The 14,201-nt window shown below is 44.2% G+C and overlaps 1 protein-coding gene and 1 long non-coding RNA gene across 2 annotated transcripts; both read left to right on the top strand.

Annotated features, from left to right (window-relative positions):
• Positions 1-2,717: 2,717 nt before the first annotated feature.
• Positions 2,718-8,558, top strand: LOC309537514. Its single transcript, XR_014221942.1, has 3 exons — positions 2,718-3,297; positions 7,059-7,095; positions 7,438-8,558. It is a non-coding gene; the product is annotated as an uncharacterized lncRNA (long non-coding RNA).
• Positions 8,559-10,033: 1,475 nt separating this feature from the next.
• Positions 10,034-13,056, top strand: LOC309537502 (metallothionein). The gene is made up of 3 exons (XM_082232402.1): positions 10,034-10,189; positions 11,848-11,913; positions 12,851-13,056. Exons 1-3 carry the CDS (start codon positions 10,159-10,161, stop codon positions 12,943-12,945), a joined length of 192 nt encoding a protein of 63 aa, XP_082088528.1. The 5' UTR covers positions 10,034-10,158; the 3' UTR covers positions 12,946-13,056.
• The last annotated feature ends 1,145 nt before the right edge of the window (positions 13,057-14,201 follow it).

Raw genomic sequence — 14,201 nt, 5'->3', positions numbered from 1 at the left:
TTTTTTCGTCTTGCGAAGCAACCCCATAGGGCAATTCGTTTTGCGAAGCGCCTCCAAAACGGAAAACCCTTTCGTCTAGCGGGTTTTCCGTCTTGCGAGGCGTTCGTCTTGCGGGGCACCACTGTACAGTACTTGGGACAAGAGTAGGTAAGATGGGACTGGCCCTAACTTACATGCTGTATTAGAGAGCGAATTTTGTGGGCATAACCCTGCATGTCTGACATTCAGCAAGTTGTTACCAAGTGTGCATGAAGCACTGGTTGGCTAGTGTAACTGCAACTTCATGTATGGTAGCCATGGGTCAGTTTGCAGGTTTTATTTATTTTTTATTGTGCAATAATTATTATATAGTGCTTAAGAACTCAAGTGGTTTACATAAAATAGCATGAATCTATTTAAAAGCAGCAATTAAAAACAGAAGATAACACGAGTTTTTATTATGTACATTTAAAAAAATGATATTATTTGTACTTGAAGTCCACCTGGACTGAAGGGTTCCAGGGCAGGGTAGAAAAATATCACAGCTGAAAATGGGTACAAAAGTATCATTAAAACCATACAATAAAACCCCAGAGTTTATTTTTAGTGACTTGGAGTAGAATTTCCACCAGAAGAAAGAGCCAGATGTAGCAGCTGAGACTATGCAATAGCCCTGGGAGCAAATGTGAAGGATGCTCGCTTCAAAAAGGGCACCTTAGCTCTTTGGACCCTACTGTGTTCTATTTTCACCACCATTTCCAGGGCTCCTTAGAATGACCTTGTTTTTCAGTAACAGACTCGCATTACAGCCACAAATCCGAAAATTCTAGCATCCTTTCCCTGCTTGTATTGCTCCATGCAAGAACATATCTTTTTCATGGAACATAAAGCAGAGAACATCATTCAGTTGATCCCTGTTGAAATGGCATTGCAAACTGTTTGGAGTCAAATGGTTTGCTGCTGATGCTAGTGTGGTTAAAGCATGTGCACATATATCATAATTGCTGTCCTCATCCATCTCTCATATTCTGATCCCAGCAACATTGCTGTCTGCTGGGTCCACTCCCCAGCTCTGCTAAGAGATCCTCATTGGCTGAAACCACAAAGGTAAATTTTCATTTCCATTTCTAGGTTGCTGTACCTGTTGTCCGGTGGGCTGCAGCAAGTGTGCCCAGGGATGTATCTGCAAAGGCCCCCCTTCCACCAAATGCAGCTGCTGCAAGTGAATCTTCTCTGGCTCTCCAAGCACTGATCTGTATATTTGATTGCCAGCAGGAATGTAACCTTATTGTCCATTTATATATTTGCCTGTGCATTTTTGTAGCCTTTAGATGTGAAAATAAGCTATGTGGGAAGTAACACAAGCTATGTGGAAAATAATAAAAGCTGTATGTATATAAGAAACATTTGGAGAATGTTTTGTTGGTAGTGGTTCTTTCCTTCTTAGAGGACAGAGGCAGTGAGCCCTGAAACTCAGTCTGTGTACATGTAATACCTTTAAAGCACATTTCCCTCCAAAGAACCTTGGGAACTGTAGTTTTTTATGGTTGCTGGCAATCGTTCTGTGAAAGTAAATTACTGTTCCCAGGTTTCTTTTGATGTTGGGGGGGGGCTGCTTTAAACATTGGAAATGTGCATGGCCTCTGAGCTCTACTTTGTGGAACCTTAACCATGAATCTGTTCCTGGTGAATTCCAAGTTGCTGGTGGTGTGGGGATAGCTACACTGCCCGGAGGAGGCTGGTCTGGGGAAGAATGTTTAGAAGATGCTTCTCTGAACAGCTTTTCATGCTTTCCTGGCAAAGCACAAAATAGGCTTGTTGTGCGCAACACAAATCATGCACAACACACATTTCTTCTGTCTACCAACTAGACATTACTGTGCAACACATCCATCCCATGAGAGGGAAGGAGTTTACGTTAGCATCAGTAAAAAAGGACAGAAGACAGATTTACATAATGTTTGTATATGCTAATATGGGTGGAAATGTTACAAGTAATTGCTGTGATTTAAATGGAAATGCAGCACATATATCTACAATCTACATAACTGAGAAGAGGTTGCCCAGCTCACCTGTGTGCCTGCTTGGTCTGCTGCCCAGGCTCTAACTCAGGGGTCAGCAAACTTTTTCAGCAGGGGGCTGGTCCACTGTCCCTCAGACCTTGTGGGGGGGCGGACTTTATTGGGGGGGTGAACAAATTCCTATGCCCCACAAATAACTCAGAGGTGCATTTTAAATAAAAGGACACATTGTACTTATGTAAAAACACGCTGATTCCCAGACCGTCTGCAGGCCGGATTTAGAAGGTGATTGGGCCGGATCTGGCCCCCGGGCCTTAGTTTGTCTACCCATGCTCTAACTGTTGATGCACATCTTGAAAATATGAACCTCTTCTCAGTTCCTTCTCCTTAACCCAAGTTTAAGTACATCCACACACCATACATTTGAGACCATTGGGCATTGTAGCCCTGTGAGGGTAATGACTGTTCCTATGGTTCTGTGAGGGGAAGCCATGTGCTTTAAATGCAGAGTGTGAGCTGGCTGCCCTCTTCAAATATGGCAACTCCCATCAGCTCCAAGTGTCATAGCTAATGTTCAGGGCTGATGGGATTTGTACTTCAACAAGCATCTGGATGGGCACATTCTCCCTGCTTGTTTCCTGCTTGGCAGGGGGTTGGACTCGATGGCCCTTGTGGTCTCTTCCAACTCTATGATTCCCACTACTGAAGTTTTGCACTGTTGCAGGCTACTGTCCATAATGATTCCATATTTGGAGGGGATTAAACAAGATGCTATGATAAACCCATGACCTCATTCACAGCCATATGTCTGTAGTGCTAGTGCTTGCTAGATCTTCTACAACCCCAAGATCCACCAACCACAGCGAGATGCAAACAGCATTCACTTAGAATTAAAGGTTCCCGAGCCCAGGGATTTGTTCTGAATACTAAAACTTAACAGAACTCTTTAGTCCTTCCACACAAAAATCCACACATCTATGCTCCACCTGCAGCAGCTTTCTTCATTTAAGCTATATAATTTAGAGGAGGAGTCATTTTGCTATTAAACAACTGGGCATTAGAGGTCCTTGCCAATGTACATCTAATCACAAGGTGAATTGATTAGGTCTTAAAAGACGTTTTTGGGCCAGTGGGTGCAGTTGGAATTTTGAGCTGTGGGTACCAGTCTCAAAATGGCTGCCACGAGGGCATGGCATAGCACAAAATGGCTGCTACATCCAAAAGGGAAGAAAAAGAGACAAGACCACAAAATGGTGTGGGTGCATAACCCATCAGCCACCCACTCAGTGGAGGAAAAGTATCACCTGCTGCCATACTGAATCATTGTTTTCTGTTTTTTTAAAAAAGGTGCTCTCTGCACCTCTCCCAAGTTCAGAACAGACAAGAGGGTGGGTCTCCAATCCTGCCATACAATGTATGTAGGCATTTGGGTAGCAGGGGGTGAATAATGTAGGAGAGGCTAAGCCACCGTAAACAGGACCTGAGCAGAGAGATCATTGTGCATTATTATTTTTAAAAACTTTTTATTAAATATTTTATTTTGAGGGGATATTTACTATGACCTTTTGTGAGCACCATATTAGGTTCTGGCAGGCACACACTGGGAATCCTTGTATTAAGCAGATTCCAACTGCACCACCTAATCCAGCTCTCCTGGCACAGAAGCCAACCCACACAGTTCCACTGTGTGTATGAACACTGAAGCCACACAAGGAACACCAGTTACACAGGTCTTTCTAATCTAGTCATTGCTGGAGGGATGTATAAATGGAGCAATTGTTAGCACCGAATCTGGGAGGTTATCTCTCTAATTTCCATATTCTATCTCATGGTCACATTCTAATGTCATAGTTCAACATGAACAAAATAATGAACTGAGGGATTACATCAGTAAAGAGGTCAGAAGGAAGGAATTTAGTTATCAGTTGTTGTCATTGGATTCTGTGGAGCAGAAGAAATGATGGTTAACAGGCCAGTGGCTCCCCTTTCACCCCAAGGAATTGGTGTCAACAGGGCGAAGAGACTGGGTTAGCCTATACTCAAATGAGGTAGTATCCAACTAAGTTTTACTCAAGAGTAGAGCCACTGGAATAAGTGTACATGACTAAGTTAGGTTCATTCATTTCAACGGATGTATTGTAAGTAGAATTTATTTATTGAAATTTTATATTCCATTTTTCACCACATAGGTCTCAACATTAACATATACAATATACAAATTTTAAAACACAACCCACCCACCCCCAATTAAAACCTCAAGAAAACAAAAACACAAAACATGAGAAGCATTCAGGGTGCAAAGACCTCCTGAAATGAAATTACGGGTAAGCAGGTATCTGAAACTTAGTAGGCATGGTGCCTGTCTTAACTCCTTGTCAGAGGGAGTTCCATAGAGTTTGGCCCCAGGCTCTGAAGGCACAACTATTTGTTGACATGAGTCAGAGACGGAGCCACCAAAAGGATTCCCTGCTCCCTGATGATCTCAGTGATCAACTTGGGGTGTATGGGGAAATATGATCCTTAAGCTACCCTGGGCCCAAGTTATTCAAATCTTTGTGCACTAGAACCTTCAACTTGACCAGGTAGCAGATGGGAAGCCAGTGCAAGCCTCAGGTTCAATTCCCAGCATCCTAGGGTAAGGCTGGGGAAAATTCCTGTCTGAAGTCCTGGAGAATCTGTCACGGAGAATGCTGCTTCTCAGGCCACCACCATGCCAAGCCTCTGCTGATCTAAACACCTCTGAGAGGGTTTGTAGGGAAGGAGGCAATCTTTAAGATATTTGGGTCTTAAGTCATTTAGGGCTTTAAACACTAATGTGACCACCTTGAAGTGGGCCCTGAAGTGAACTGGCAACCATGCCAGCTGTTTTAAACCAGAGCTTATGTGAGATCTACATAGAACCCCAGACATAAATCTGGCTGCATTTTGGATCAAATAAAGCTTTTTCAAGTTGTCTTCAATGGCAGCCCCATGTAGTGTGCACTGCAACAATCCAATATGGAAGTTACCAGAGCATGGAGTAGAGTGGTCAGATCCTCTTTCCAAAAGGGGTTTCTGCTGGCAAATCAGCCGGAGCTGAGAAAAGGCACTCCTAGCCATCAAGGCCACCTGAGTCTCCAAGAGCACCCCCAAAATGAAACCCCCAGGGCAGGATGCTTCCCCACCTCCTAGACTGAGAACACTTTTTTTTCCAGGATTCAGTGTGATTCAATGAATGCCCCATGTTTGCATGTCCTGTGGCATTGATTCTGAATGTCCCTCTAATATACACCCTCCTTGCAGTTCAGTTCCTCTCCTCACTCCTGTCTCTTTCCTCTGCTTACCAAAAGATAACCTGTACAGAATCTAAACTGGGTGGCTGGTTTCTTGTCATTGGTGAGTCAACAACATCACTTTGAGAGGAAGGGGTTTGTTTCCCTATTCACAGCCATCACCAAAAACATTTGGAAATTAATGAACTACTTCCAGGAACACCGTGTCTTTTCTAGAGCAGTGGAGACATAAATTCCAGCTACCAGTTGTGCAATTAAATACACACACAGCACAAACCTTGCCAGCATCCGAGCAAAATAAAGTCAGCATTTGTGAGTAAACATTCACAAAATGAATGAATCGTACTGGCAGGGTCCTCATTTGTTGGGGCCTGAGAGCAAGCACCTTGGAAACAAAACAAGTGCTAACATTTGCTGGAACGTTTGTGTCAACATATAAGGCCACCACATTTCTCTGCCAGAAAGTGTTGCTACAATTGGGGCAAAAAGGCAGACCACCCAAAACGTGCTTGATCCAACTCACCTAGAAAAGGATACTGCAGAGATAGACAAGGCTAAGAAAAAGGCAACCAACATGACCAAGGGACTGGAGAAATTCTCCTGGGGTGGGGGGAGATTGCCTCATTTGCGACTTTTTAATTTAGCAAGGGAAAGTAAGGTAAATAAGATTATGGAGAAAGCAGACCCCCCACGTTGCAAAAATGCATTTAAAATGAAGAAGCAACAAATAAAAGGCAAGTTTAAAACCTAAAACTAAAGACTAAAAACAGTTCTGACTACAAATTGTATCTAAAATGCCTGGGAGAAATGGGGAAGTGTTAACCAGACTCAGAAAATCTTCAGCTGTTGCCAGATGTGTCTCCTTAGGGACAACATTCCAAAATCAGGGATCACCACAGAGAAATAATGAAAAAGGGTGGGTGGGTATTTGTAGGAGAGATTCACCCTTGCAAATGTTACACAAATATGCACACTTATACCCACATGTAGTGGAGACATGTAGTGGAGACATGTAGTGGGTGGTAGGGCAGAAGGCAGGGAAGCCAATGGCAGTTGGAGATGCTGTGTACACACCAGGCATGTAATGTACTTTGCTTCCCGCAGTGGATCCTGGAAACTGTAGCTTACAGTTCCCAGCACCCTTAACAGGTAAGGAGAGGGGGGTGATATGTGTTTGTATAGTGTGTACACAACCATTGACAAGCAGAGCTAACCAGTTCTAGCTTTGTCCTCATCTTCCTCCTTGCTAAGTTTCACTCAGACACAACTGAGACTAAGGAGGAAGCAGAGAGCCAAGAGGACCACCCCTTGGCCTGGTTGTAAGATGGCAGGCAGGTGGGCTTGAGGCTGCAGGGGCAAAGCCCTGTTTGCCCTAATAGATCAGTTTCCACTTCAGCCTTCTTCAGATGTTTTGCCCTCCAGATGTTTTGGATTGCAACTCCCACCAGACCCAACCAGCCGTTGCTGGTGGAACATGTAGTCTGGAGGGCACCAGGAAGAGGAAGACTCTTCTAAAGATTCCACAGTGGCAAGATGGGGAAGAACCCCCCCCACACACACACACCTACACAACTAAACAAATAATTTCATCCCTCAGGCTGGAGCAACTCCTTTCAAGCAGCTTGACTGTATCTTCTTGGTTCTATCATGGCAATGGTGCGGTCTCTCCCCCAAGACCTGGCACATATGACAACACCAGTGTTGAAGTGTAAACTGCAGTGGCGTATCATCATTAAGACATAATGATAATTCTCTCTCTCTCTCTCTTTTTCAAATCACTCAACAGAAACCCCTTGTGATGCAACATGAACCCTTCAGGGCAGGTAGGACAGTTTAACTTCATTGTCTGCTCCCTCCTCCCACGTTCCACCTTAAGATGATGACTAAAACATACATTAAACATAATAGAAACACCGCCACCCGACCCCACCCCTATCCATCTTCCCTCTCTCCACCCCCCTTTCTTTTTTCTTTTCTTCTCCCCCTAATGCCTCAACAAATGAAACGGATTTGTAAAAATGTTACATGGAAGGAAAAAAAAAATACGAGGCACTACACTTCTGTAAAACAAGAAAATCCTTAATAAAATATATATATTTTTTAAAAAAGATGATGACTAAATGCAGACTCCAGGCATCACTCTCAGTGAGTGTGCTTTTTTTCAGCTCTGCTGCATTTAACATATAGCCTCATAAAGTGTTCCAGAGAATACAGAAGCTTGCTCACTGTTACTGTTTTGTGGTACTTTGGTTGGTGTCATAAACCCTGCAATCCCTGTTCAGCCGTGAAGCTCACTGGGCAACCCTAAGCTAGTCACCATCTCTAAGACTAACCTTACCTACCCTCCTAGCTTCCACGGTTGTTGTGAGAATAACATCGGGAGATGGCACTGAACAATAACATCATTAAAGTATAAAATAATAAAATACAGAACAAATGACTCACGCTGAATCAAATTGTCTGAGAATGGCAAAAAAAGAAATATTTTCATCAGGAGATGGAATGTCAAAACTGTCTGATTTAAATGCACTTCGTTAATAATGAAAAAGGAATGAAAGGAAAGAATAATTAATAAAAATGCGGATTTTGGAAATCACCTTTGCTATGTAAGTTTTTGTTTAATCCCATCAGCAGAAACCTTTGCAACACAATCATATTTCTCATGAACTGCCCCCCTCACTTTTACTTCTCTTTCCCTTTGGTCACACAATGGCTGACTCACCCTTGAGTCAGCATTAAACATGTTCCCAGATAAAACTGCTGCACTGCCCCGGGAAGGAGTTTGCACATGGCACAAGATATGTTTGTATTGCCATGTGTTGTTTGCACACAGCACAGGAGACTGAGCAAGAGGAGCAGCGCCTGCTTTGAATGGGGTGCAGAGGAAAATGCAAATGAAAGGCATACCGTGTGTACAGGACTCAGTGTGCTTTGTTCAAAAAGTTCAGTGACAGAAGTCTGTTTCTTCTCCAAAATAGAAACCTCAGTCATTTCCAGCTCTTGTTCTCTGTGTGGGTGGATGTGCGTACACAGTGCTCTAACATGATTACTAGATTCACCCCACACAACAGCAAGCAACCCAAAAGATATCAGATTTATTACTGTGACCTGTAGCGCTGTCAAGGCAGGACTTTGGGGCAGTAGTCCAGGGCGCCCCATTCAGAAGAATGAACCCCCAAATGCAGCAGGGCTGAATTAGGAAGCAAATGAAATAATGCACAGTACCATTTAGAAAGTTGTGCCTGAAGGCCATTATGCCTTCCAAAGTCAGAAACTGCTGTTGCAGGGCAGGAGAAAGCCTAATGTTGAATGCTCCTGTAAAAAAACAAAAAAACACCCTTGCATTTTACAACATAGATGTATAAGAACATAAGATCAGGCCAGTGGCATATCTAATTCAGCATCCTGATCTCACAGTGGCCAATTATATGCCTCTGAGAAGTCTGCAAACAGGACCTCCAACAGCGGAGGGAGAAGACAGCCACTGTGTCACTAGCAGCCACACACAGCCTTACCCTCCATGAATTTGGCCAATCCTTCTTTAAACCTAAGTGGGTGGATGTCACTATATCTCACGGGAGGCAAACTGCCTGTTTTTGAAACTTTTCTAGCTCTACAATGTCCTTCTAGAATCACAGACCTGCAGAGTTGGAAGGTACACCAAAGGTCATCTAGTTCAACCCCGTTATAATGCAGGAATCTCAACCTTTTTGAGGTCAGTGTTTGAGGTCAGTGTCTTAAAGGTGGCAGAGGACTCTGGTTTTGGCATAACTGAGAAACAGAGCCACCAACCTGGAACTGTAATCTCCTGGTGTTATTACCCCCATTTTACAAATGGACAACTGAGGCTAAATATTCCTTCTTTGACAAGATTCATGGCTGAACAGCTTAAGAAAATGAAAAGTGGGATTCAAACGCCTTTTCCTTTTTGATCCCCAGATGTGTAGCTAAATAATGAGGTGGAAACTACTCTTTACGGTGTTCAGAAGCCATGACTTCAGCTGTCACAGCACTGAGTCCCATAATTGTAAATAGGTCTCAGGATCCAGCCCTCCTGAGTTCAGATTAATTCCCTGCTGGGAAGGGATGCCCTAAATAAAATGAAGCAGCTCAACTATACTTTAAATGCACAGGGTAACGAAGAAATAGAGCTTACTTTCCCCCTTCCAATCACTTTTTTCATTTTGCGCGGCGTCTTTTAATACTGAAAGCTTCAAAACTGGGGCCGTTTTCTCACTTGCCCTTATCTGGGCTCCTTTTTGCGTTGATGACCATGTTCTTGGATAACCCATAAGGGGGAAAGGGCAGATTCTGTTTACAACAACCACAATCTCTTTTTAATGCTTTAAATAACGAAATCCATTTCAGATCCACACAAGTAAACATAGACACGCTCTTCCAACGGAAAGAGAAAATGACCCGTCGCTGAATTTCCCTCTCACTGCAAGTTTTCCCCCTCCTTGCAAAATCTTTCATGCGCCTCCCCCGCCTGGAAGCGGTCGATATTTGCAAGCGGAGCCGACGGCTCGATGGTGCAATGCTTCAGGGAAAGAGAGACTAATTTTTGCACGCAGCTCCATAAGCGGAGGGGAGGAGAGGCTGGACCTTTGGCAAGGGCGCCGATTACGAAATGTGCGCACGGGCCGCGCGGGGGGGGGGGGGCGCTTCCTTTGCACGCGGCGCTGCGTGGGTTTCGCTTTTGCACCCCTCGCCGCCTCTGCCCGCTGCCCGGGGCCGGTCCGTGCGCAGGAAAGGGGCGGGCGCTTTGCACTCGCCGCGCCTGCCTTCCGGCTGCTTATAAATATGCCGGCAGAGGCTGCCCTCAGGCCACACATCTCCTCTTGCTTCGTTTAATCCTCCGATCTGTGATCACTCCTGCAACTGCGATGGATCCTCAGGACTGCGCTTGCGCCACTGGTGAGTCTTCATTCCCCTTGCTCGACTGCTTTAGAAAGAGCCAGGGATCGGTGGCTCAGAGCGCGCTCTGCAGCCAGACGGTCCCAGGTTCCATCCCTGGTCTCAGACATCCCAGGTTCCATCCCTGGTCCCAACAGCATCTGGAGGGTACGGGGCGGCAGAAGGCTGAAGCAGAGGGACAAGCTGCCCGGCTAGGGAAAATGGGCCTTTGTTGGGCCAGTTCTGCAGAATGAGCACAAAGGATCCCAAATGCTGCAGTGCGCTCATTGCCGTCTAAAGAGAGCAGGGGGTGGGTGGAGGCGGAGTCTGCAATAAGGGTTGCTTCCTATACTCTTCTATAGCTTGCATGGTGGGGGGGACGGACCACAGGGGATGTTTTTAAAGGGTGTGATTCTCAAGCACTTTACTACACAAATATTTATTTCTAAGTAAGTTGCCTTAGGATTGTGGTGCAGCATCCATTTTCATTGGGAGTCCTGCTTTCAACAGCCCTTTTAAGATACAGGGTGCGGGTGGCGCTGTAGGTTAACAGAGCCTAGGACTTGCCGATCAGAAGGTCGGGAGTTCAGATCCCCGCAACGGAGTGAGCTCGGTCCCTGCTCCTGCCCACCTAGCAGTTCGAAAGCACATCAAAGTGCAAGTAGATAAATAGGTATCGCTTTGGCAGAAAGATAAACGGCGTTTCCGTGTGCTGCTCTGGTTCGCCAGAAGCGGCTTAGTCATGCTGGCCACATGACCTCGAAGCTGTACGCCGGCTCCCTCAGCCAATAAAGCGAGATGAGTGCCGCAACCCCAGAGTCAGCCACGACTGGACCTAATGGTCAGGGGTCCCTTTACCTTTATCTTTAATCAGTTTTAGCCACTGACATCTACAGGCCTACAATTGCCATGCTTACTGATGCCAGGTGTGATGATGTATTTGAGCAGACCCGTCCTTCCGCTGTTCAGCCTCCTTACAGCATCCACAAAATCATATTGAGCAAAAATGTGATTTCCTTGCTCTTCAGATGCCTGCTTTGGCAGTGCTGATCACCTTGAAAGTACTCTGATGCACTAAAGCTAGTCACTTCTGCACTTGAATGTTACTACTATGAAAAAAAAGTATTGCAGCACTCTCTGGGAATCTGTGACGCTGGAGATTCTTGCTTACAGTTGTCCCAATGCATTCATTAATTGGGTAAATAGTGGGATGCTTAGTAACTAACTTGTTTAAGAACTTGTGATGTCTGTTCAGATTCTCAGAACATCAGTCTTTCTACACTTTAGAACTGGCTCTAGTGCTTGATCCAAGCTAGTGGTACTGTTCCCCGTCACAAAGCAGTCCCACTTAAGAAAGAAGCCCACAGTATAAACTCTGGGAACTTACCCTTTTTGGCTTCTGAGTCCTGGAACCCTCCCAAAGCATTCTCATTAAACTTAGGAGCTTTGCCTCCAATTTACTTCTGAATTTTATTCTTCCATCCTATAGGCATAGGTGGCAATTTGGCAAACTTTTATTGCTTCTATTTTTTATTAACGGGAAGAAGTTGTCTGTATGCAACCCTATAGACATTGGTTTCAGTGGCTTCAGTACAATCATATATTTCTGTTGAAAGGGACGAAGGGTGGAGTTTTATTTTAATTTAACTCAGTGGCATGTATATTTCTCCCCCTTCCAGGTGGCTCTTGTTCCTGTGCCGGCTCCTGCAAATGCAAAAATTGCAAATGCACTTCATGCAAAAAAAGTGAGTATCTCTTTGTGAACCCAGTAAAAGTTCCATGCATCAGAAGGAGCTGGTTAAAACCTAGAAGCTAAGAGTTTTGCAGGTAAATTCACACTATGTTTAAAGCATATGGCTTCTCCCCCCCCCCCCAAGAATCCTGGGAATGGTAGTTTGTTAAGGGTGCTGGGAACCACAGCGCTGAAGGGTAATCTACAGTTTCCAGGATACTGGGGAACAGCCATGTGCTCTAAATGAATGGTGTTGGCTGCTGATCTCACACAGGAACTTGCAATGCAGTCCTAGCATGTGTACTTGAGAGTGATTCTCACTGAACTATTTGGGACTTGATTCTGACAAAATATACATAGATTGGACATAATGTTCTCCCTTATAAGCCTCCTTTCCAAGGCTTGTCCTTTCACAAGGTTAAGTTCTATTCTTGAACAAATTCATTAAAAGTTAACATCTCTTGGTATTAATTTTGAATTTAGGGAAACCTCCTAAACTTGAACTTTTGTATTTCTCTCACCCATACCCAGTGTAAATCATGCCAGGCTTATTAAATGCCCAGCATCAGGGGAAAAGAAATAAAGAAAGTTCCCCTTATTAGCTGACATTCAATATGTGGGTGAAAACTACTTGACACAAGGAGGCATAAAAGCTTTAGTAAGCTGGAAGAATTTGTTTTCCTCTCATATTTTTTTTGAAGCTGTTGATCTGCCAAAAGTGACTTCAGATTTTGGGCTAGTTACGTTTGTATCTGTATTTGCTGTGCAGTCATTGTACCCCTTATACAAGCTGATGGCACCTTAACCACTTTTCCTTCTTCCTTATTGTGCTTGAGACATTTCACTATCCCGCTTAATTTGTTATAATGCCAGCCACTTAAATTACTAAAGGTCATTAATCTCTTTGGCACGCTAAACATCCAATGTCATTTTTTGCCCATCTCTTTCAGGCTGCTGCTCTTGTTGCCCAGCTGGATGCGCCAAATGTGCTAAAAGTTGTGTCTGCAAAGAGCCACTGTCGGATAAATGCAGCTGCTGCACCTAAAAATGCAGTTTGAAAAAAGGAGACAATTTTCCTATTTTGTAGTTGCTCTTTCATACAGATAAAAGGAAGAAAAATGTTTTCAGAAAAATAAAAGTATTTTAAACTTGACAACTTTGAACTGTGTTGGCTGGGTGTGGTCTGTATGGCCTTTTTAAAGGCTAATGGGAGCCTATAACGCAAGTCTGCAGACTTTCCAATCGTTTGAAACCAGATGACAAACATGAAAATGACTGAAATGAACCTTTTGTAGTTAAACCACCACAAACATGCCCCAATTTGGGTGCATTTTATCCATGGTGCTAAGTAGGCTTTTGACAACCCCAAATCTCTATATCTGACTAAAGTAGTACAGTGGTACCTCGGGTTACATATGCTTCAGGTTACAGACTCCGCTAACCCAGAAAGAGTGCTTCAGGTTAAGAACTTTGCTTCAGGTTAAGAACAGAAATCATGCTCCGGCGGCAGTGGGAGGCCCTATTAGCTAAAGTGGTGCTTCAGGTTAAGAACAGTTTCAGGTTAAGTACGGACCTCTAGAACGAATTAAGTACTTAACCCGAGGTACCACTGTATTATGGAGCTTTCCCTAACTGCCAGCAAAGCAGGACCAGAAGACTCCAGGAGGTCCATAGAAGTTTAAAAAAGCGTAGTAGATGTGCCGTTCTCCCATTTACTCTGAATAGTTTTTCCTGGTGAAATACTCCTTTCTTTTGAAACTCCCTAGGTCTGCAGGACCACTGTCTGCTTTTTTAGCCTTTGGGCTACTTCAAGTTTGTGTACAGTTGCAATATGCCCATCGAGCAGGTGAAATTCCCAACACTAGGAATAAATATAAGCTTGGAGGACCCCATCATAAGAAAATCACCTGCAGGGCAGAACATGCATGTATTCACCCATCCTCTCACTGGAACAGCAAAGGTGCTCCTCCTTCCTTGTCATTGTGCTTGAGACATTTCATTATCCAAGCAGGAGAAACATGGTCAAGTTTGCCTTTTGGGAAAGAAGTTCCTTGCTGGATACAGCATTTGTATAAAGGTCTCTGCTTGCTTGCTTCTGGTATCTTAGCAGACCCCTATCCACACAATGCTTCTTAGTTTGGTGCTAGTTTCCAGAACACAAAAATTAACATTAAAGGTGAGTAAGAAACTGAACAGAGAGAAACACAGGCTGCCTTATGCCACAGCTGCTGGTACAGGATTTGGCCTTAGATGTCTTCTAGTCTACCAACACTGACTGGTAGCTCTGAAGGGAATAGGTGC

The sequence above is a fragment of the Podarcis vaucheri genome (genome assembly GCF_965113315.1).
Source record: "Podarcis vaucheri genome assembly, chromosome: 7".
NCBI classification, from domain to species: domain Eukaryota; kingdom Metazoa; phylum Chordata; class Lepidosauria; order Squamata; family Lacertidae; genus Podarcis; species Podarcis vaucheri.
This window is presented reverse-complemented; position numbering and strand designations above follow the sequence as displayed.

What these genes read in the sequence shown, in the direction of transcription:
- LOC309537502 (XM_082232402.1), top strand. Translation starts at nt 10,159, where the DNA reads ATGGATCCTCAGGACTGCGCTTGCGCCACTG. An exon ending in GGACTGCGCTTGCGCCACTG is followed by an intron (nt 10,190 to 11,847) that starts GTGAGTCTTCAT and finishes TCCCCCTTCCAG; the next exon opens with GTGGCTCTTGTTCCTGTGCC. An exon ending in ATGCACTTCATGCAAAAAAA is followed by an intron (nt 11,914 to 12,850) that starts GTGAGTATCTCT and finishes CATCTCTTTCAG; the next exon opens with GCTGCTGCTCTTGTTGCCCA.